General features: G+C 51.1%; 2 protein-coding genes across 4 annotated transcripts in view; one reads left to right on the top strand and one right to left on the bottom strand.

The window, feature by feature from the left end:
• The window catches only part of TMEM204 (transmembrane protein 204), a 158,116-nt gene extending 136,393 nt beyond the window's left edge, over positions 1-21,723 (top strand). For both annotated transcript variants that reach the window (XM_085628166.1, XM_085628167.1), the window contains one exon: positions 19,867-21,723. In XM_085628166.1, the coding sequence (XP_085484292.1) occupies positions 19,867-20,111 (245 nt within the window). In that variant the 3' untranslated portion in view covers positions 20,112-21,723. The remainder of the gene's footprint in view (positions 1-19,866) is intronic.
• Positions 1-21,871, bottom strand: part of IFT140 (intraflagellar transport 140) — a 1,808,590-nt gene that overhangs the window by 651,381 nt on the left and 1,135,338 nt on the right. The window lies entirely within an intron of this gene.

Genomic DNA, 21,871 nt, shown 5'->3' with positions numbered 1-21,871 from the left:
ACTTAGCTCTAGTGGAATGAGCTCTGATACCTTCAGAAGGGTCCTTCTTAGCCAAGGCGTAGCAAATCTTGATGCACAAGATAATCCACCTGGAGAGAACCCGCTTATGCACAGCCTTGCCTTTCATCTTCCCAACGTAGCCCACAAAGAGCTGATTATCCAGTCTCAGATCACTTGTTCTGTCTAAATAAAATCTGATAGCTCTCTTAGGGTCCAAACGATGAAGTCTCTCCTCCTACTTGGAAGGGTGAGGGGGATGATAAAAGGTGGGTAAAGTAATGGACTGTCCCATATAGAAAGGAGTAACCACCTTGGGAAGGAAAGCAGCTCTGGTCCTTAGAACCAACTTATCTGCATGAATGGTCAAGAATGGAGGCTTCGAACTAAGAACCTGAAGCTCACTTACCCTCCTAGCCGATGTAATGGCAATCAAGAAGACCGTTTTAAAAGAAAGAAGCCTCAAAGGACAAGTCATCATCATTAGGCTTTATTTCGATATGAAAAATATCTTAAAAAGCGGTACATAGACATAAGAACAATAAAACAGTAAAAGGAGCCAGTACATAGAAAATAGCCATACAGTTCATACTACAAATGGCCCCAATAAATTAAATAAAATTATTTTAAAATGGAGATTAAACAAGATACAAAAGCCTAGCTGATCTAATGCGCCAAGCCCATCCTAGGAACTTGGCTAAACCGCAAGCAAAAAGGGGCCGAGGATCGGTTTTCAGTATACGTAGGGCCTCCTTGTAATATCTTGTTCCAAGTTCTCTACATAATGGTTTTAACCATCTGTTGCGGGGAGCTACGTAGGCCGGACATACAAAGAACAAATGCGGAACTGACTCTATCCTATTCTCACAGAATGGGCAGGAAGAAATTGTTTGGGCCGGGGCCTTCCACCTAGAGGTTAATTCCCCGACGGGGAGTAGGCCTATCCTAAATTGGAAGTACAGAGCCCTATCCCTACGCTTTGTAATGATATCCAGATATGGTTCGCCAAAAGGACAAGTATAAAGAGGCTCAAATGCAGAACCCATTAAAAAGGTAAGAACAAGATTCAAATTCCACTGAGGCATAATGAAAGGAGTGGGAGGAAACTTATTTGTAAGGCCCTTAATAAGCCTCATGACAAAGGGGGACTTAAATAAAGACGGATGGTCTGGCAAACATAGAAAAGCCGACAAATAGCCCTTAACAGTGGCCACAGCACAACCCTGCTGGGCCAAGAACAGTGAAAACTGAAGAACATCCGACAAGTGGGCCTTTAAAGTATCAATGGATCTCTCTCCACATCATTTAACAAATCTAGACCATCTGAAAGAGTAAACAGACTTGGTGGAGTGTCGCCTGGACGATAAAATAACATCCACCACATCTGGTGGGAGAGAGAAGGAACTCAGATTGCCCCGTTCAATCTCCAGGCATGAAGGTGCAGGCTCTGGAGGAGAGGGTGTAGAACCTGCCCCTGCACCTGCGACTGCAAGAGGAGGTCTGCCCTGAGAAGGAGACGGAGCGGACGGTGTGATGAGAGGTGAAGAAGATCTGTGTACCACACCCTTCTTAGCCAATCCGGGGCGATCAATATGACTTGGGCCCGGTCTTGGCGAATCTTCCTCAGAACCAGAGGAATCAAGGGTATGGGAGGAAACGCGTAAAGGAGTTGTGAGCTCCAATCCAATTGAAACGCGTCCCCCAGCACTCCCTGCCTCGGAAACTGGAGACTGCAGAACAACACAGAGCGCGTTCTCGTGGGTGGCAAACAGGTCCAACCGAGGAGACCCCCACATCTGGAAGATGAGATGGACCACCTCCGGATGAAGCCGCCACTTGTGATCGGCCGAGTAATGCCGATTGAGACTGTCCGCACGAACATTCAGCACACCGGCTAGATGATTTGTAAACACACAAATCTGATGGTTCTGAGCCCAAGACCAGAGATGATACGACCCTACACCTCCCTGTTTGTTGATGTACCACATCGCAGTTGTGTTGTCCGTCAGAACCTGAACCGACTGACCGCGAAGGGAAGGAAGGAAAGCCTTTAGTGCCAAACGTATCGCCCGCAATTCCAAAAGGTTGATGTGAAGCAACCTTTCCTCTGGAGACCAAAGACCTTTGACCTTCAGATCCCCCAGATGAGCACCCCACCCTAGAGTGGAGGAATCCGTGATCACTGTGGCCACCGGTGGAGGAAGCTGAAAGGGCTTTCATTGAGACAGGTTGCCCTGCACACCTCACCAAGTCAACTCCGCTGCAGCTTCTCTGGAGATTCTGACCTTCTCCCCGAGATCTCCATTGTGTTGATACCACTGCCTGCGGAGGCACCAATGGAGTGCCCTCATGTGCCAGCGCGCATGACTGACCAACATTATGCAGGAAGCTAACAGACCAAGCAGGCGTAGAAACTTCAGGACTGGAACAACCCCTCCATCATAAAACAAAGGAATCATCTCCTGAATGTCGAGAACCGTCTGCGGAGGTGGAAATGTCCGACACACACTAGTGTCCAGTATTGCCCAAATGAACAGGCAGCGCTGAGAAGGTACCAGGTGAGATTTGGGTACATTTATTGAGAAATCCAACTTGAACAACAGTCGCGTTGTTGCTTGCAAATGGCGCAACACCAACTTCGGAGACTCTGCTTTCAACAGCCAGTCGTCCTGGGAGGTTGAAAACAGGAACCCCTGACCTTCTGAGATGTGCTGCTACCACCGCCATCACCTTCGTAAGGACTCAAGGTGTGGAAGTCAGACCAAACGGAAGAACCGCAAACTGGTAGTGTTGCGATCCTACCGTGAACCGGAGATATTTCCGATGCGACTTCAGGATGGGAAGATGAAAATACACATCCTGCAGATCGATGGACACCATCCAGTCTTCCTGTTGCAGTGGAAGAAGAACCTGAGCCAAGGTCAACATTTTGAACTTTTCCTGCCTGAGGTAAAGATTCAAGATCCTGAGGTCCAAGATCGGCCTTAATCGACCGTCCTTTTTGGAGATCAGGAAATACCGGGAGTAGCATCCCTGACTCCTTTCCTGCTCCGGAACCACCTCTATCGCACCTTTCTGTAACAAGGTAAGAATTTCCTGCTGCAAAAGCAGTAAGTGGTCCTCTGAACACCAACCCTGGCGAGGAGGGTAAGGAGGAGGAATCTCTAAAAAAGGGAGGGCCTACCCATTCTCTACAAGATTTAAAACCCAACGATCTGAAGTGATCAGTTTCCAATCTTGTAGAAAGTGGGACACCCGACCCCCTACCAGACCAACATGTTCTAAGATGGGGATCACGAACTGCTTTCCTGAAGTACCAACGGTGGCGGGAGGAGAAGTGGAGGAGGAGGAGGAGGAGGATTGCTGCCAAGAGGCTCCCCTAAGAAGCCCTTTATTCTTCCCTCTGTATGATGTGTACAAAGGATTCTGCTGCTGCTGGCCCTGTTGAGTCTGCTGACGGCCACGATATCGCTTGTAGCCGTATCCCCTGGACTGCACCTGGAGGCCCAGAGACTTTGCAGTAGCCCTGCTATCCTTAAAACGCTGCAAGGCAGAGTCAGCCTTTGAACCAAATAGTCTTGACCCATCAAAGGGCAAATCCAGCAGAGTTGCTTGAACATCAGGGAAAATCCGGACGATCTAAGCCAAGCTTGTCTTCTTGTCCACACAGAAGACCCCATCACACGAGCCACAGAGTCAGCAGTGTCTAGACCCGATTGTATCACCTGACGGGCTGCAGCTTGAGAATCAGAAAGGGCCTCCAAGAAATTATTCCAATCCTCTTCAGGCAACTTTGGAGCTAGCTGCTTGACTGAATCCATCAGAGCATGGATATACCTCCCAAGAAGACAGGTTGCATTAGTGGACTTTAGAGCCATACTCGCAGAAGAGAATACCTTATTTGCTGCCTGCTCCATTTTTTTAGAATCCCTATCACCAGGTATGGTAGGGAAAGAAACAGAAGATTGCTTAGAACAAGAAGCCTGGACCACCAAGCTTTCTGGTGATGGATGCGAAGACAGAAAAGCCGGATCCCCAGGAGCAGGCCTGTACCTTCTTGAGATGGAATGATAAACTGCAGGAGCAGAAAAGGGCTTCTGCCAAACTTCCATTATAAGCTCCATTAAGGCCTCATTAAAGGGTAGCAGCGGTTCAGAAGCTGTATTAAGAACCTCTGTAAGGATATTAGATTTTACCTCCGCTGAGGGAAGTTGCAGCTCAAGCAATTCAGCTGCCTTCCTTATAACTACGTGATAAGGAGCAATGTCTTGTAATACTCCAGCCTTTTGAGATGAGAGATCATACTCAGGAGAGGTATCCAACCCACTGGACTTCTGTAAGCCCTCAAACTCGTCCACAGACTCAACAATTTCTCCTTCCTCCTGATCCTGTGCATATTCCTCCTCCTCAAGGAGTCTCTGCGCCTCTCTCGTAGAGCGCTGTTTAATTATCGGCATCGGTAGCGCCAAGCGTGGCGCCGGTGAGGACATCAACGGCGTCGATGGAGGAACCTCAGCTTCAAACCTCGGCGTCGATCGAATTCGAGGCGGCGCTGACTCGATAGCAGAAGGAGTCCGCGGAGCCGGCGTGGAAGACCTCGGCGCCAGGAAATGCCAAGCCGGAGTCGACGACAAGAATGGCACACAGGGTGCTTGAGCATAGTGGTGAGGCACACCCAAGTTAAAGGCCAAGGGACCCACGGGGCCCGAAGTCGCACCAGATGGAGTAGAGGCCCTGGCAAACATGACAAACATCGCATTAGGAAAATGCGTAGGGTCTGATCCAGGAACAGGAAAAGGAGGATATTGATCCGTACCTTCCTGAAGAGGAACCACCTGAGGCTGAACTGGAGCTTGCGGAGCCGGGGACGGCGCCCGCACGGGTGAAGCCACACGGCCTGGAAACTACTCCCTGGGCGTCAGAAACATAGCAGGAGCCGGAGAACCTTCATGTGACGAAGAGCCCTTCGACGCCGGTGACCTCGGAACCGGAGATGGAACCGGCATCACCCGTGGAGATGGAGTTGGAAAAGGAGAAACAAAGTCCCTTCTTCGAAGTCGCTTAGCTGGAGAAGGCGACCACGACCTCGAAGCCCTGACCTTCGACGAACGTCGCAGGGAGCCATGTTTCCTCTTAGACTTTTTATGTTTTCTTGACTTCGAAGTATGAGAAGACGATGACTTTGTTCTTTTACGACCCCTCTTTTCCTTCTTGGCTCTGGCTATAAACAGCTTAGCCTCACGCTCCTTAATGGCCTTCGGATTCATCTTCCTGCAGCTTCAGCATTCAGCCGTGATCCTATGATAAGCACCAGAGGCGATCATCATGCCGGTCAGTGATCGACATGTGACTGCCACACTCTCTGCAAGCTTTAAACCCAGACTTCCTAGAAGTAGCCATTGGAAATCCTTGAGGATACAAAGTTTTCTCTACAGAAAATGGAGAGCCCCTAGAAAAACCGTTACACGTCGATGGCGCTGAAAAAAGGGAACTGAGGTCCGCACGCCGACGAGGGCTTCTTATGGCTCCGATGACGTCATTCGGAGTCGCGAGCGGAGCCGTGCTATTGTGACGTCCTCATCGACGTGGGAGAGCTAGGAAAGAATTTCCGCGGAATGCTGGCGCACGGGGTATTCAGAAGGTGAGGAATCCACAGGCAGAAGTATCCATCAGAAATGCCTCAGGGCAGAGGGTGGCATCTCCCAGGCGTGGGGGAAGGTGGGATCGCATTTCAAACGCGGCAGGTTCTTTGAAGTCACTGGCCTTAGTATGCAGATTCACTAGCCATCCTGCTGGAGGACGTTTGAAAACCTTCCTCCAGAGCAGGCATTGTTTCTGGCCTCAGAGAGCGAGGGCTCCCACCTGCAGGGGGTCAGAAACATGTCTGTGGTGGCAGGCTGGGCAATACCAGTCAGCCAGCACACTAAGAGGCTGGTAGGTTTCCAGGGGGGCTCGCTAAGGTGCCCTCTGGGTGCTTATCTTAATAAATCTACTACTGGCATCAGTATAGATTTATTAAGACAAGGTGTCTGATACCAAACTCCATAGGTTTCAGTGAAGCCATCATGTAGCAGGGGAACTCGTAATGCCTAGTGCCCAGAGCATATATTTAAGATGGTTTACCTGTTCACGTGTACTATCTAGCAATTAAACTAGACGGCACAGTGGCATATCGGCTCATGCAGATATGTCCTCACATGTAATATAATGCACCCTAACTTAGGGTTAAAAGACATGCTGTAGTGGTGACTTACATATATTGCATGCAGTGTCTGTGGGCATGGCACATAGGGTGTGTGCCATGTTGTGTTTTCACTTATGTCTGCACCATTTCACACAGCCAGCAATGGCAGTCTGCATGAGTTTGGTGGTGGGTGCCTTAGGGTGGCAAAATACATGCTGTTGCCCTTAGAGACCCTCTTTAGTACTCATGCCCCAGGTACCAGGGGCACCGTTTATTGGGGATTTACAGGGATGCTAAGGGTCTTGCCAGTATTGGGGAACAATTACACAGTTACCTTGTTTTAGGGAAAGACCACTGGCACTGGGGACCTGGTTAGCAGGAACCCAGTGCACTTCATTCAAAGTTACATCAAATACCAGGCAAAAAGTGGGGGTGACCATGTCAAAAAGAGGCACCAAATGTGGCAGAAAGCTATCTTTTGGTCCAGAAAGACAGGGGCAGGGTAGAATACCCTGACTCCCTAGGCTTGGAGGCGGGGTCCCACAGGGACCCTGCTTGAGCCAAAAAGCATTTGAGTACAATTGATGTGGGTAACAATAAACATCTGTTATTCAGCACCAAGATACCTTTGGGTGAACGTGCACTTTACAAATACACGTTATGTTATGTCATTTTATTTTTGCCAAATTCTAAACAAACAAACATGCACAGTCTCCTGTGCTTGTTTATACTTTAGCCCCCGGGTGGGCCAGGTCCTGGGGACAAATATAAATATGTTTATTGGGGAGGGGGCACACACGGCCCCCTTCCCATGGCCTACCGTAGCCCCGGGGAGCGCCACCTCCCTAGTGCCAAGCAAATGTAAATTAAGGGGAAAGGGGAGCACACTGGGACCAGCCCCCACGGGGCAAGGCCTATCTTGGGGAGGAAGGCCAAGCAGACCCCCACTCGCAGGTACATTTGCGGCCTGGGGAATACCACCTCTCCAGGGCCAGCCTGTGCAATTTAAAAGGAGGGGACCGGACTGCCCCTCCTCCTGGAGCCATTAATGGCTTTTTTTTTATTTGTACACGGCCAAAGACTATGCGCTGCGTGGGGTTGGGTGTCTACAGGGTGTTTGCCCTGTGCCCATCTCCAGCCCCGCATGGCCGAAGGCCGTGCACAGTGGGGGTTAGATTAAAGTAAGGTAATTAAATAATATTTAACATTAAAAAACTAGAATTTTACTGAAAAAAACAAAGAGCACAGGGACATTATACTTAGGAAATTGAATTAAAAAAAAACCTTAAAAATTCACTAAAAAAACTAAGGTTAGAAGGACAACATACTTAGCTTCAGATTTTACACAGACAAAACCATAGAAATTCTACAGTAATAGTTGTACTAATCTCAAGAAACTATAACTCATGCCCTAAGGCAATTATTTCTTCCGTCCTCACCGTGCACTGCTACCTACCCCCCATATTGCATCAGTCATGACATCTTCAAAGAAATCATTGATAATATCACTGCAACATTAGCAATAAAATTATTATTGAGAAAACTGTACATGGCGGAAGCGCGAGTTATAGTTACCTTAGGGCACAAGTTATAGTTACTAGACCTAACTGTAACTACAATTGTTGAATTTCTATGGCTTCGTTTGTGTAAAATCTGAACCCAACTATAACTTCTCTGTAACCTTTGGTTTTTTACTGAATTTCTCTCTCTCTAAATATATATATATATATATTTTTTTTTTACTGACTGTATTTATATTTATCCGTATGGTAAAGACATATGTGGTAAAGGCATCTGTTGTAACTGCATGCATTGTACTGTCGTACATCCCATTTGAAATGGCAAAAGTTGACATGAAAGAAACACGTGCCTGAGAAGTAAGGGGCTAAAAGGCAATGTCTACGGTTTGGTGAAGATCACTGCCAGGGCACCTTGAAGCCCCAAGCGGGAGAGACTTCCATATTCTTAGGTGCATACTGGTAAAAGGCCAACCCTCTGCCACGGCCAAAATCTGGATGGGCCACATGCATTAATGTGAGCCCAGAAGGATAAAGGAGGAGTGTGCAATGAGAAAGCACGCACCAGGCCATGATGTGCGTCCTGCTTACAACCTTCACTGTTTGTAAGATGAAAATGCACCCTCTCTCATAATCCTTTCCGACAACGGAGGCTAGGGTCGCACATGCGTTCAAATCCAATACCATCTGAAGAAGCACTGAGCTGCTGTTCTGGCCACTATGACCTCTGCAACGTGGCATACTCTTAATTAAGGGAAACACACCAGCGAGAGGTGCAACAGAACGATTCACCTTGTCATTTTTGTGTGCAGTTTTATATAGCACAAACTCGATCCAGAGGGATTGGACCGCTTTACTTATACAAATGTCTGCAACAACAGATTAATTTATTTGGTTCCGGGCCTATGGTGTGCCTGATAACGACCATCCTAAAAAGTACGATCCTGCATTTACTGTTATGTGCTCATTTGCTTCTCAGTGCTGATGCACTGATGCCAATTAAAAACAAGCATTGGCATAGCCAATAGGTCTCGCCTTTGGGACCTTATAAGTGTTTAGCCATGCAACAGTTGCATAACTAAATACTTATAAGGCCCCAAAAGCGAGACCTATTGGCTATGTAAAGCGGCCGTGCGGCCGCAAAAGTGAAAGTGATCGCGATCACGATCACACATCAAAGCGGGCGCGAAAGTGAAAGTAATCGCGGTAAAGCGTGGGGCGCGCGCCCGCGCACATGAACTGTAGCACTAGGCTGGCCTGGTAGCACTTTTTGGAGCCCTCTCAATAAGTCTCCCCAGACCAGCGCATGCGCTGGGTCAGGCGAGACCTAAACATTCAGCGACATCACCAGTGACATCACAGAGGATGCTGAAGAATTGTATTCTTTAAAAAAATCCCAAACAGTAATATTGTGAGTACTCCCCGTATTGTATGGATGTACTATGTCCTAAAATGCAATAAAATCTGTTATAAAAAAAAGTGAGTACTCCCCGTGAAAACTTAAAAGCAGTGTAACCCCAATGTCTTTGTTTTAGAAAAGAAATAAGTAATCTATACTAAAACTCGGAAAGATTATCCGTGAACGAGTTGGGAGTCTGGGAGGGCAGGAGTGACTATCTAAGATGTTACCTGTAGTAGAACAGGAGGTAATTCAACTAAGAACAAATTCAACAGACGTGTCTACCATGCAGGAGTAAAACTCTGACGTGATTTCACGGGGAGACGTGCTTCTTATATATTTCTAGGCAATGTAGGAATCAACTATAACTAGGACTTTGATCATCACCCAAGGTCAGGGCCCAAAGTAAGTATCTCATCTATCCAAAAAGGCGGTTGTCTTCTCACCATTGCCTTGAGTTGGCAGAGCTTTGAGACATGCCTTTTTGTGAGGTCACAACATTGAAACATGCAATAACGCAATGATCTTGTATGAGTTCGTTTAGAGACTGCATAACCGCAACAGGGAGAAGGTTAAAAATAGGATGGATCAATGAGTAAAATCAGAAAAAGTACTAAAACACTGAAGGCTCTGTCCACAAACACCAGCAGTTTGAGGACTGATGGCCTGCCTATCGCTACTATTAAAAAGGCAGAGTGAAGTAAGAGACATACAATGATACCAGGATATATTGTGCTGACAAAGGAAAAAGGAAGAGTGCCCTGAGAGGAGGGTGGATGCACTTCCTATCTGTATGTGAACAATCCAAAGACTTAAGCTGTGCAAAGGCTCCTGGGCCACAACTGTGAATACGCAAAGGACTCGCATATGCACTGATGTTATTTAAAAACAACCCCTCATAGGCGCGGGAAGTAGGGGTGCTAAATCACCCCCAAAATAACCACGCTGGAGTTCAGAAGGTGAATGAGAAATAAAGATGCCTTTAATTCAGTTATTTTGTCACGTTCAAAGAGAAAGGGTCAATGGCCTATGTCTTCTGTAAAATTGCTGCTTATTTTTTATCATGGGGGTTGTTTACTTATCTTTCTCTGACTGCAACAACAGAGGTTTTTTTTTATAGTGAACTATGTGACAATCTTACTTGGGCACATGGAGTGGGAAAGGAAAGATTGTTTTTCTGACAACAACATTTAAATATCCGTAAATTAACTGTGCAAACATTTCAAAATTTGTCAGCAATTAGGAAAGCACAAATGAAGAACCTTTTTTAATTCTAAAGTTTGATGGCAACAAAGATTTTAAAAGAATCAAAACACTTAGTGAATCACAAATGATAAATATTTGAAAACTCTTCTACACATTATCACTTGTGCGCTATATAGTTTTATCAGTAAAAGTTTATGTCTGCACAAATTAGTGGCCATGTCAATGAAAAATGTGCAAAATGTAGGGGGGCGTGGCCAACTGGCGAACATGGCGGACGCCAGGGCTTGAGGCTCCGACCGTTACCCCCGCTTAATCCTGTCAGTACTCCTGGGAAGTGGGCAGCTCTGGCCCGTACAGCGCTGGTCGGGTGCGGGACGACGGCGGGGACGATCCCTGAGACCCGGGAGCCGCGGGGTGGTCGCCTCTGAACGAGATCCGCGAGGCTGCCCGCGCGGCGGAGCTGATCGCCAGCGGTGGCCGCCGGCTTGAGGACGAGTCGGGTGAGCGGAGGACGGGGAGCGGAGTGATCTACGAGGCCCCGTGTGATTGCGGTGGGGGCTCACGGCTGGAGACTGCGGTGGACTGCAGAGGAGCGGCAGCGGCGGCCCGGGCCGCGCTGAGGTGGCCTGTCGCGGCCCGTGAGGACTCTGGTGACGGCGGCGGGCGGAGCTGAGCCCTGGGGGAGCAGCGCGGCTGGCCTGATCAGCCCGCATGCAGTGAGGCCTGCAGCCCGGACACGGCGGACAGAGAGCTGGGGGCCTTGGGACGTCGTGGACCCCGCGGAGGCGACGAGTGCTGAGGCGCCACGACGAACAGTGAGTTGCTGGGGGCTGTGGAGCCTGCGGAGCGGTCTGCGCTGATGTTGCGGGGAGAGCGGCGGACTGTGATCGCGCCTGGGCAGGTGCGCTTCCGGAGAGGTGGAGCGGAGCGGCCGCCTCAGGGACACAGAGGCAGAGTGGAGGAGTGACTTGACAGCCCGAAGGGCCCGGAGGCTGGGGGACACCCGCTGCCGGGAGCCTGTGGACTGGTGCGGGCGGTGGCGGGCGCCATCTTGCGAGGGACGCCATTTTGGGAGAGCCGGCGGCGGCCCTCTGGGAGAGGGTGCCCACCGTGGTGAACAATAGTGAAGCCCAGGCGCCCGGGCAGTAGGAGAACCTCTGGGTGGCTGAGTGAGGCGCGCTGGGCGTGGGGGGGCCCCCCGGACATCCCCGGTAGCCGGAGTGCTGGATCAGTGACATTCCATGTCCCCGGGGGCCCAGCAGACAGCCGGCGGGCACCGGTCGGGTGTACCCGGCGACATCGGGGTGGCGCCAGCCTAAACGCAGTAGGCGCCGCTGAAGGGAGTCACGGGAGCCTTCGGCGGGCGCCGGTCGGGCGTACCCGGAGCGGCTGGAGAGTGACGGGTGAGAGTCTGGCTGGTCGTGGCCGGCGCCAGTGAGGGGAGCCGCAGGAGACCCCACCGACTGGCACATTTCGGAAAGGAGGGCAGTGGCGTGCTGACCTGGGGAGAGGGGCACGACATACTGGTCCAGGAGCCCTGCGGACCTTGGGGCCTATTGCTTGCCCGCACTGGTGGCCGCGCAGAGGGGCGCAACGTACAGGAGCAGAGGTGCAGCCATCGAGCCGAGCCCGCGACACCAGGAAACAGCCTGCGGATGCCGACGGCTCAACAATACGTGATGGGCCGGCTCCGTGACAAAACGCAGCAGAGACAGTCACGCACAGGGAGCTCGGACACCACGCAGGCCCGTCCAGGGGGGGACGCGGAGCCACTATCGGCGGCCCTGTCGGCCAAGATGGACATCATGCTTGCGGCGGTGGAGAAACTCAGCGCCAGCCTGGAGCAGACGAGAGAGTCCTTAGAAGTCAGGATTGATAAGGTCACCTCCGACTTCACGCTCCTCCATGCGGACCACCGCAAGCTGGCTGAGAGGGTCACGGTCCAGGGCCGGACGCTTCGGGAGCTCCAGCCAGTCACCCAGAGCCATGGTGCTGCGCTGCAGGATGTGTTGGACAGGGTTAATGCACTTGAAGACCGGGTCGATGAAGCAGAAGGGCGCTCCCGTCGCAATAATGTACGCGTCGTGGGACTTCCAGAGGGCGTGGAAGGAACCCGGAGGAGTATATAGAGCGCTGGCTGAAGGACCTCTTGCCGCAAGGGGCACTATCCCAACACTTTGTGGTGGAACGAGCGCACAGGGTGCCGGCACAGCAACCCAAACCAGGGGCCCGGCCCCGCCCGTTCCTCTTCAGGCTCCTGAACTATTGCGACCGGGACGCGGTCCTGAGTGAAACACGCAAATCTGGAGACCCGACGGTTGGCAGTAGTCGCGTCATGTTCTTCCCCGACTACACCGCGGCTGTGCAACGGCGCAGGCGCAACTACTTGGCGGTGAAGAGGCAACTCCGGGAACTGGAGCTGCCCTACTCCCTGCTGTTCCCGGCCCGTCTGCGAGTGGTGGCAAAGGAGGGGACCCGCTTCTTCGACTCCCCGGCGGATGTCTGGGACTGGCTGGAGGAGACGGGGCAGTGGTCGCGGGAGAGACCCGCGGGCGAGGTGCCTGATGGCCGCCCGGAGAGAGGACCCAGGAGGCGCAGGAGGCGGGGAGCCCGACAGCAGATGCGGATGGGGCTGGTGGCGCCTGGCCCTGAGCGGATCAGAGTGGAGCAACAGGAGGTCCTTGACGCGGTGGCGACTCTGGGGACGCCACCCAGTGGAGACTGCATGGAGACTGGAGCGTGCAGTGCCCCGGGGACCAGTGGTGCCTCGTCCCCGTCCACGGTGATCTCGGAGGAACTGGCTCTACCGGTGGTGACCCCACAGACTGCTGACTTGATTGTGTGATGGGACACTGCTGCACCGCACTGGGGTGGGAGCCATGCGGGGTGGGTATGCCCACGCACTTGTCCTGCAACTGTGCGCCTGGAGGAGGGGCGGGGACCTGAGAGAGAGGGGGTTCTTTCACGAAGGGCATAGACTTAGTGCGGGGGGCGCCCGGCAGTGCAGGGCGGCTTGCCTGTGGCGTGTGCCACTGGATGTTACAGTGGGGGGTCCCTACTACCGCGCCCTCGAGCCCGGACAGCGCGTCAGTTTCATGCTAGATATGCTGCTGCTTTTCCCTTCACTTAGAGGAGACTGGGGAGGGGGGAAATTGTGCTAACTTGTCGACACTCCCGCGCGTACCCCATCAGACACTGTACTGACACATTGCATTGTTAATTAGTTTCTTTGAAGTTTGGACGGATGCCCCGTTGGGAATACGCCCCCTTTGTTCTACTGTTCACGGCAGTTACACTGTTTACATGGCAGCGCATTCATATGTTCCCCTGGGTCGTGTGGACGGCTCCTCATCCTCCTCCCCGGGTGCGGACGCTCTACTTCCAGCCCAGCTGGCTTTCCCACCTTCACGATGACGCACACTAATGTTGTGACTTAGAATATACGGGGCATGCACACACCGTCAAAGCGCTACTCCATCTTCTCCTACTTACAACGCCACTCTGTTGGGATCGCCCTCCTACAGGAGACGCATATGTCACAGCTAGAACTGGGTAGGCTTTCCAGGCGATGGAGAGGGCACACATATGGTACCACCTATTCGGCGCATGCGCGCGGCACACTGATATGGGTGCGAGCGGGGGTCCCCTTCCGGTGCGAGGAGTTGGTGGTGGACGGTGAGGGCAGATACACGCTGGTGTGGGGAAAATTGAACGGGCAGGAGATCTTGCTGCAGTCGATATACGCGCCCAATGTAGATCAGCCGTCCTTCCTGGAACGCCTGACACAAATCCTGCACCCTTATGCGGGGCTCCCCTGGCTGCTGGGAGGGGACTTTAATATGGTGCTGGATGTCCAGCTGGACAGATCCTTCCCTCCCCTACGTGCTGCGATGGTGGAGTCCAACGCTCGGGCGCTGGGGGACTGGCTTGCGCACTGGGCGCTACAGGACCTGTGGCGCACCCTCCACCCGAGAGATAGGATATATTCTTATTATTCGGCGGTGCACGATCTACACGTCCGGCTGGACAGGTTGGTGGGCTCGCAGTCGTTACTCCCGCTTATAGCGCGTTCCGAATATCTGGGCCGAACGCACTCCGATCATAACCCTTTGTGGCTCCAGCTTAGCTGGGTGGTGGAACGGCAGCCGGTGCCCACCTGGCGGCTTCAGCCGAGCGCGCTTGAGGACCCGGAATTTAGATCTTCCCTTGGCACGGCCATTCTGGCATACTTTGAAGCAAACGAAGGGACTGCGAGTGATGCACTGGTGGAGTGGGAGGCCCATAAGGCGACCATCCGCGGCCACTGCCTGGGGGCCGCCTGGAACATACGCAGGGGCCTCTCGGACTCTCTGGCGAGCCTGGAGAATGAACTCCTGCGGCACGAGAGGGAGGGAGAAGGAGGGGGTCGGCACTCACACACCCTGGCAGACCTTCGGGAAAGGCACGCGGACCTCCTGGAGCGGCTCCGGTGCCACAACTACGCTGCGCACACAGCCAGGACGCACGCTAGGGCGGACAGGCCGGGCCGCCTCCTGGCCTGGCTCATACGGCAGGAGGACCGACGTGCCCCTATAGGAACGATCCGCAGCGAGGATGGCACGCTAGTCCACACACAGCGTGAAATACACCGGGCCTTTGCTGACCACTATTGGCAACTGTACAAAGCGAGGGGAACTGGCCCCCCCGCATCTTCTTGGGGACTTTCTGGCCTCTGTCCAGCTCCCCGAGGTCACGGCGCCACACAATGGGGAACTCGCCGGACCTCTCTCTCTGGAGGAAATAGGGGAGGCAATTCAATCAATGGCATCTGGGAAGACGCCGGGCCGGGGCCAGATGGCCTGCCCGCGGAATATTACAAAGCATACCGAGAGTCCCTGGCGCCGCTGCTGAGAGAGCTCTACAATAAAGCACTTGAAGTGGGGTCGCTCCCCCCTACTATGCGGGAGGCGTTCCTGGTCTCCCTGCCTAAGCCTGACAGAGACCACACAGAGCTGGGCTCCTACCGTCCCTTAGCGATGCTTAACGTGGATTACAAAATCCTCGCCAAAGTGCTGGCGGAGCGGCTGGCGCCGTTGGTCCCTCATCTGGTGCACACCGACCAGAATGGCTTTGTCCCGGCACGGTCAACGTCCCTGAACATTCGGCGATACTTCAGGGTAGCAACCGAGGCAGTGCACAGGTGGCCCAGAGCGGGGTGCCTCATCTTGGACTTAGAGAAGGCATTTGACAGCCTGGAGTGGGGTTACTTAGCCGAGGTGCTGCTGCGGTATGGGTTGGACCGGGAATTCCTGAAGATGGTTGACCTGTTATACAGGCGACCCACGGTCCGTGTCCGTCTGGGCCCTCACGTCTCGGAGGCGATACCGGTGGGCCGCGGCACACGCCAGGGGTGCCCGCTCTCCCCGCTCCTGTTCGCCCTGGCAATTGAGCCGCTGGCTGTGGCTGTGCGGGCAACCCTGGGAGATGGTATACAGTTGGGGGACGCTGTCCACCACGTGTCGCTCTACGCTGATGACCTGCTGGTCTATGTGCAGGATGTGGGGCGTGTCCCGGAGGAGCTGCCGCGGCTGCTGAGGACGTTCGCCGCCATCTCGGGGCTGCGTGTGAACGCAGCCAAATCATGCTTGTATGCCTTTAGCGCCGGTATTGACGATCCGAGATACTGCCTGGATGGCACGCTGGTCCAATGGAAGGAAGACACCTTCCGCTATTTGGGGATCCAAATTTATCGCTGCCCGGCCGACCTCTTCGATGGGAACCTGGGGAGGGCGGTCACGGCGCTCAGGTCGCAGGTGCGCTTCTGGAGCGCACTCCCACTGACGATCACGGGCAGGGTGGCGCTGGCCAAAATGGTCATGCTCCCCCGCCTCCTGTATTACTTCGCCAACCTGCCGATGTATATTTCCCCCGCATTTTTTTGTAAGTTCAATCAGCTGCTGCGGGACTTTGTCTGGGGTACCGCCAGACACAGGCTGGCGCTCGCGAAGTTGTTTCTGCCGACAGACAGAGGTGGTCTAGCCGCCCCTTGCTTTGAGCACTACTACCTGGCCGCTCAATTGCAGTGGGTGGCCCGCTGGCTAGCTGATAGGGGCAGGGATGACACGGCCTCGGAGTTGGCGCCATACTCTCTGGAGCGAATAACCAGGTCCTTCCATCCTCTACATAGGATTGCGCGCCCGCTACCACTCCTTCTGGAAGTGGCGCATAGGTGTTTCCGGAAGGCCTTGTTCCTCACGCGTACTATTGTCCCGTATGCGCCGGCAATACCGCTGGAGGGCTCCCCTGGTGGAGGAGGGGTGCTCACGGCCCCCATGCTGGCGGATTGGTGGGGAGCTGATGTGCGCACGTTGGGAGATTTGTACCGGGAGGGCGAGCTCATCCCATACGAGACCCTGGTATCGGAGGACGGGCTCCCGCCCGGTGGGTTCCTGACGCATCGTTCGCTCGCTGATAGCGAGCATGACCGCCCAGTGGGGGGATATGACCTTGGAACCCACCCTGCATCTGACCATGCAATACTTGCATGTCATGGGGAGGTGAGGGCACTTGATCCGCTGGTTTGCAGCTTCGCTGAGGGAGCTGTCGTCCATTAGCCTGGACCGCCTCCGCGCTAAGTGGGACCTGGACCTGGGAAGACCGCTAGAGGACAGTGAGTGGGAAAGGATACTCAAGGGCCCGGTGCGTATACCCCGAAACTTGCGGTTCCGCCAAATTCAGTTATTTATCGTGCACAGAGCTTACCTCACGCCGGAGTTAATCAACCGGTATTTTCACCGTACTGACGCAGTGTGCCCTAGATGTAGTGAGCCGGGGGCGGGTTTCCTACATATGTTGTGGAGCTGTCCACGGTTGGGTCTCTACTGGAGATCGGTCAGTGGGTTGCTGCTAGAGAGTGTGGACCGCAACATCCCATTCGACTGGCCCGAACACATATTGCACCACTTTAAACGACCGCGTAAGCATAAGGTGACGTCTCGATTCCTAGACCTGGGGCTAGTGGTAGCGGCACGCCTCATTACGAAGCGGTGGAAAGCACATGACCCGCCGCGCGTGCAGGCTTGGAGTGCCTCATTTCAGGCATGGGCCGGGGCTGAGGGGACCGCCATCCAGAGGGAGGAAACACTGGGCCTGCGGAGGGAACCCATGGCAGACCGCTGGAAGCAGCTGTTGGGGAAGCTCAGACGCCTAGGCGCGGAGGGTCGCGCGGAGTTGCAGGAGGTGGCCGACGGAGCTGGCGGGGGTGGGGGTGGGGGTGGATCGGGGGATGCCCCTCTGTCGAGATGATATGCCCCTGCCTGCTTCCTCCCTTGGTGCCATGACACCCACACTTGCATAGCGATGTTCACAGCCGAGGCACACACATGGGGGATCCTCGGGGGGTGTGGAGGGGCGGGGGGTTACTGAACGCTGGGAGGGTATTGAGCCTGCATGTACAGTCTATGCTGCCATTGTTAAGGTTTTGTTATGTATAATCTTTGGGACTTGCGGGTATTTTGCCTGTTCTTCACTACCCGAATGGGGCGGGAGACACCCGCGCACAGACACGGAGCCAGGCTGAGGTACGGTTAATACCGTCACTTCTGATGTGACTGCACCGGGACTGTCAAAGAGACTGTAGCTGGCTCCACTGTGGACAGTGATCACAAATTAGCCTGATTGCATGTCATGAAGTAGTAGTTATTGATCCTGATGCGGGGTGATACCCCACATATGTTTCCAACTCTCTGCTTACCTATTGTGTCAAATACCAAGGAATGTTCTTGTTTAAAACAATAAAAATAGATTTACAAAAAAAAAAAAAAAAATGTGCAAAATGTACCCTCTGTAAATGGCAATGAACTAAAAGGCAATAAACTACCACACCTTGTTTTAGTAACATACGTGCAACAGAGTGCTCCAAAATGCACCACGAGCTACATTCTACACCCTTCCAACTCTCCTTCTGAATGGTTGTAGCTCATTTGCAACATTTTTTCTTCTTGGATATTTCACAGTCCCTATGACTTCAGTGATGTAACACTGATGGCAGCAATCACACTAAGAAAATTATTCCAGCACCACTGCAACCACCACAGCAGGTACAGTGGACACAATGACTGCCTTTGAAGTACTAACACACAAAGATAAAATGCAGCTGCTGCAATCTCTAAACCTGCATAATGAACACTTGAACTTCTATTAAGCTGTTCATCTAAGAATATTTCCACCCTTAACTGCATGTAAGAAGAAAGTCGCAGATAATGTGTGACAAAGCCCATAATGCCTGTTTTAAAAAAACGAATTCTAGATGTTTGTGACATTTGTTACACCAAATGAATTATAGTAGAAGAGGCTGTCTCTCTGTATAACAAATGATCAATGTCAGACTAGTGGAGTTTTTTAATGACTAGAAAATTTTTTCTTGCATGTTCTCCCGTTTTGTGTGTCCTACTGTAAAAAAATATTCAATGTTAGTACATGTTTTTTCTTTTTGTACTTTGAAAAAGTGTGTTGATAGTTGAATTGTTTTAATGTTCTTTTTTATATAAAGTCATGTGTTATAATGCGTTTTTAATAAATGTATAATAAATTACCCAAGAACTAATTGACCCATATTGAGCTTTTTTGATATTGGGATTTTTATGGTTTAGCTTTAATTATGTTTTGGTGATATAATTTACTTGTATGAGTATGACATTTATATGATAGAGTTACCCAAAGAGAATTTTTTTCTTGACTGAAAGCCCATAATGTTACAGGGTAACTAAACAAGAAAGCACCACATGGTAAGTGGCTGCTATCAAGGTTGGAGCATCCCTTGTTATCACCTCGTTAACACCACAACACGTGGGTCAAGTTAAAGAAACTGATGATGGCTAGGACCAAACGGACTGAGGTCCATGACAAGGAAACACAGACAGGATTGGCTCTGCCGCTAGTCTAAATGCTGCTGCCCACCTCATTTGCCACCACCTTCCTTTCTTACTATTTTGCATATTTCTTAAGAGAGGTGACCCCTCTGTCCTGTCTAACTCTGTGCTTTTTATTTTTAAGCAGGATGCCACCCATGCCACAGGTGGTGGTGTCCCTCTCCATGTGGCCCTATTTCTCTCTGCTAAACCTTCTCCCTACCACATCACCGATCCCTCCATCCCCCAATCCCAGTTTATGTCCTCTCAGTGTGAGCTAGATGGGGACTTTCCAACAAGGACTAGTCAACATACCAAATGTGAGTGTTATGAGATGGGTTAACATACCACAATGGGCCTGCTAACAAGAAAGTTGTAATTTAGACTTGAATGACATGGACATCAAAATCTGCGAGGGAGGATGGCATGTCGAGGTGGGACCATTAACAAAACAGATTGAACTGCGGGCGAAATGGCATGGACATGTAAAAAAATGCAAAGGATGGCGAGATCCTATTTTAGGACCAATAACACCAAGGACTGAACTGTAGATACAAATGACACATATCAAATCTGCCAGGGAGGGAGAAACACAATGCTTAGAATTGATAGCACAGTTTGCACTGTAGGCCAAAGTGGGTATTCCTGACACGTGTACTTTCCTTCTCGTTGCAGGCTTCGTGCTGGTTATTGGATTGGTGACCTTCTACCGGATTGGACCCTACACCCACTTGTCATGGTCCTGCTACTTAAACATTGGAGCCTGCCTGCTTGCCACCCTGGCAGCCGCCATCCTCATCTGGAATATCCTCCACCGTCGGGAGGACTGCATGGCACCAAGGGTCATCGTCATTAGCCGCACTCTGACAGCTCGCTTCAGACGCGGGCTGGAGAATGACTATGTGGAGTCACCATGCTGAGAGTAGGAGTAGGGAGGGGAGAAATTTCTTCGCCTCCCTCTTTTGTATAATCATCAAAATGTGTCACCTAAAACACACGAAGCAGGAAATAAAGGGGCAGTGCAGCTAAATGTATGCAGGAAGAGCTGGGTAATTGACCTGCTTCATTGTTTTTCCCTCACTAACAAAGTCAAACACAGACTTCACTCTCTCACTGCACATCTGAAAAATGTAATACATGTGCGATTCGGAGTATATACAGTGTGAAGGAGTGTATGGGAAAGGGACGCAAGAATCTATAGGAACTGCTCCCAGGCTACACGACAGTTGTTCAGTGTGGAAGCCACACTTTTGCAATTAACACCTACCCAGCAGAAAGGACTTGTAGGTGGATACCTGGAGGAAACCTTTGGGTCAGGCTTGGGGCCACCATGTGATATCAGGGCCAAACAATAAGTGAGAGAAGTCATGAACAGGTTGCTTGCACTTAATAAAAAATCTCTGTGTGTGCTTCCTCCAACCCTCATATGTTGGACGGGATTCTTGTGCTGCCTAGAAGTTCCAGCCTGTGCTATCTGGGATATCCAGCCTGGGCTACCAAGCATGTTCCGCACACTTCTCATTCCCATACATTACAATAAAACTGGCACCCTGCCGTACTAATTTAAAGTTGACCCATTTCTTCCAGATCATCTCCAGCGACGAGGGAGAAGCAGGGTCTTTACAGCAACCAATGCTTAGATTTACACTGAGGTTTCACCTGTAGAGATGTGAAGCCTGTTCCTCTTCCATACTCATTCAATGACCGTTCCTTGAAGGAAGATCACATTCGCTTCCTCACAGACAGTCAACCTAAGAATTGAGAGATGAGCTCAGTAATGATCATGTTATGTTAGGTGGCCTTTATGGTGTAAAAGCATAGCACAGAGACTGGAATCAGCTGTTACATCATTTCTTCAAAATGGATATTTACAGGTTTGACAGCTCTCATGTTCTCATTTTTGGCCTTGCTCCATCTCTGGAATTATCCCATTCAGGAAGATGGAGTATATAAATCACAGCACCCATGCAATTCTTTGACTCTCTGCTTATACATTAACACAAATCACCAGTCATGTTGATGGAATTTTCATCGTGCAGATCTGTCCTTTGGAAACCAGATCAGGACTGTTGTCTCATACCACATAGAACATCAAACTATTCACATCTGGTATCTAGTTTTGGTAACAACTGCCAGTAATGTAAAGTGCTCAAAGACACCCTGACTTCTGCCAGTCTACTACGTCCTCTACACCTGTTGCAAACATGCCATGTCCCGCTTACAGGAACACCGCCAAACTGACATATTTAACGCTGACAAACGGCTTTACCATTGCCTTGCTCGTCGTTATCCCTTGGAAGTGTTAGTTGTAAATGGAAGCTTGTGGATTTTTCACCTGGGTGTACCATAATGCAATATTTTATTTTAAATTATTACTGGAATATTTAAGGCATTATATTTTTTTCTGCAGATATCATAAAATGCATCCTCTAATATTGTATACTAAGATGTACACTTGGATCCCTAATGTAGACAAAGGCTTTTGTTTGTACGGCTGTGTTTACATACAAATAATAAATACAATTCAATGCACCTGTACATGCAACATTGTATTTGTTTGCTTAGCTGATAAGAGCATGATCATATGCCTTAGATCTGAGTACCAGAGGAATATTTTAAAATGCCTACAAACTTGCAAGTACTTAAAACAATATGTGACAAATACTAAATACAGTTTTAT

This window comes from Triturus cristatus, chromosome 10 (genome assembly GCF_964204655.1).
Source record: "Triturus cristatus chromosome 10, aTriCri1.1, whole genome shotgun sequence".
Taxonomy (NCBI): domain Eukaryota; kingdom Metazoa; phylum Chordata; class Amphibia; order Caudata; family Salamandridae; genus Triturus; species Triturus cristatus.
This window is presented reverse-complemented; position numbering and strand designations above follow the sequence as displayed.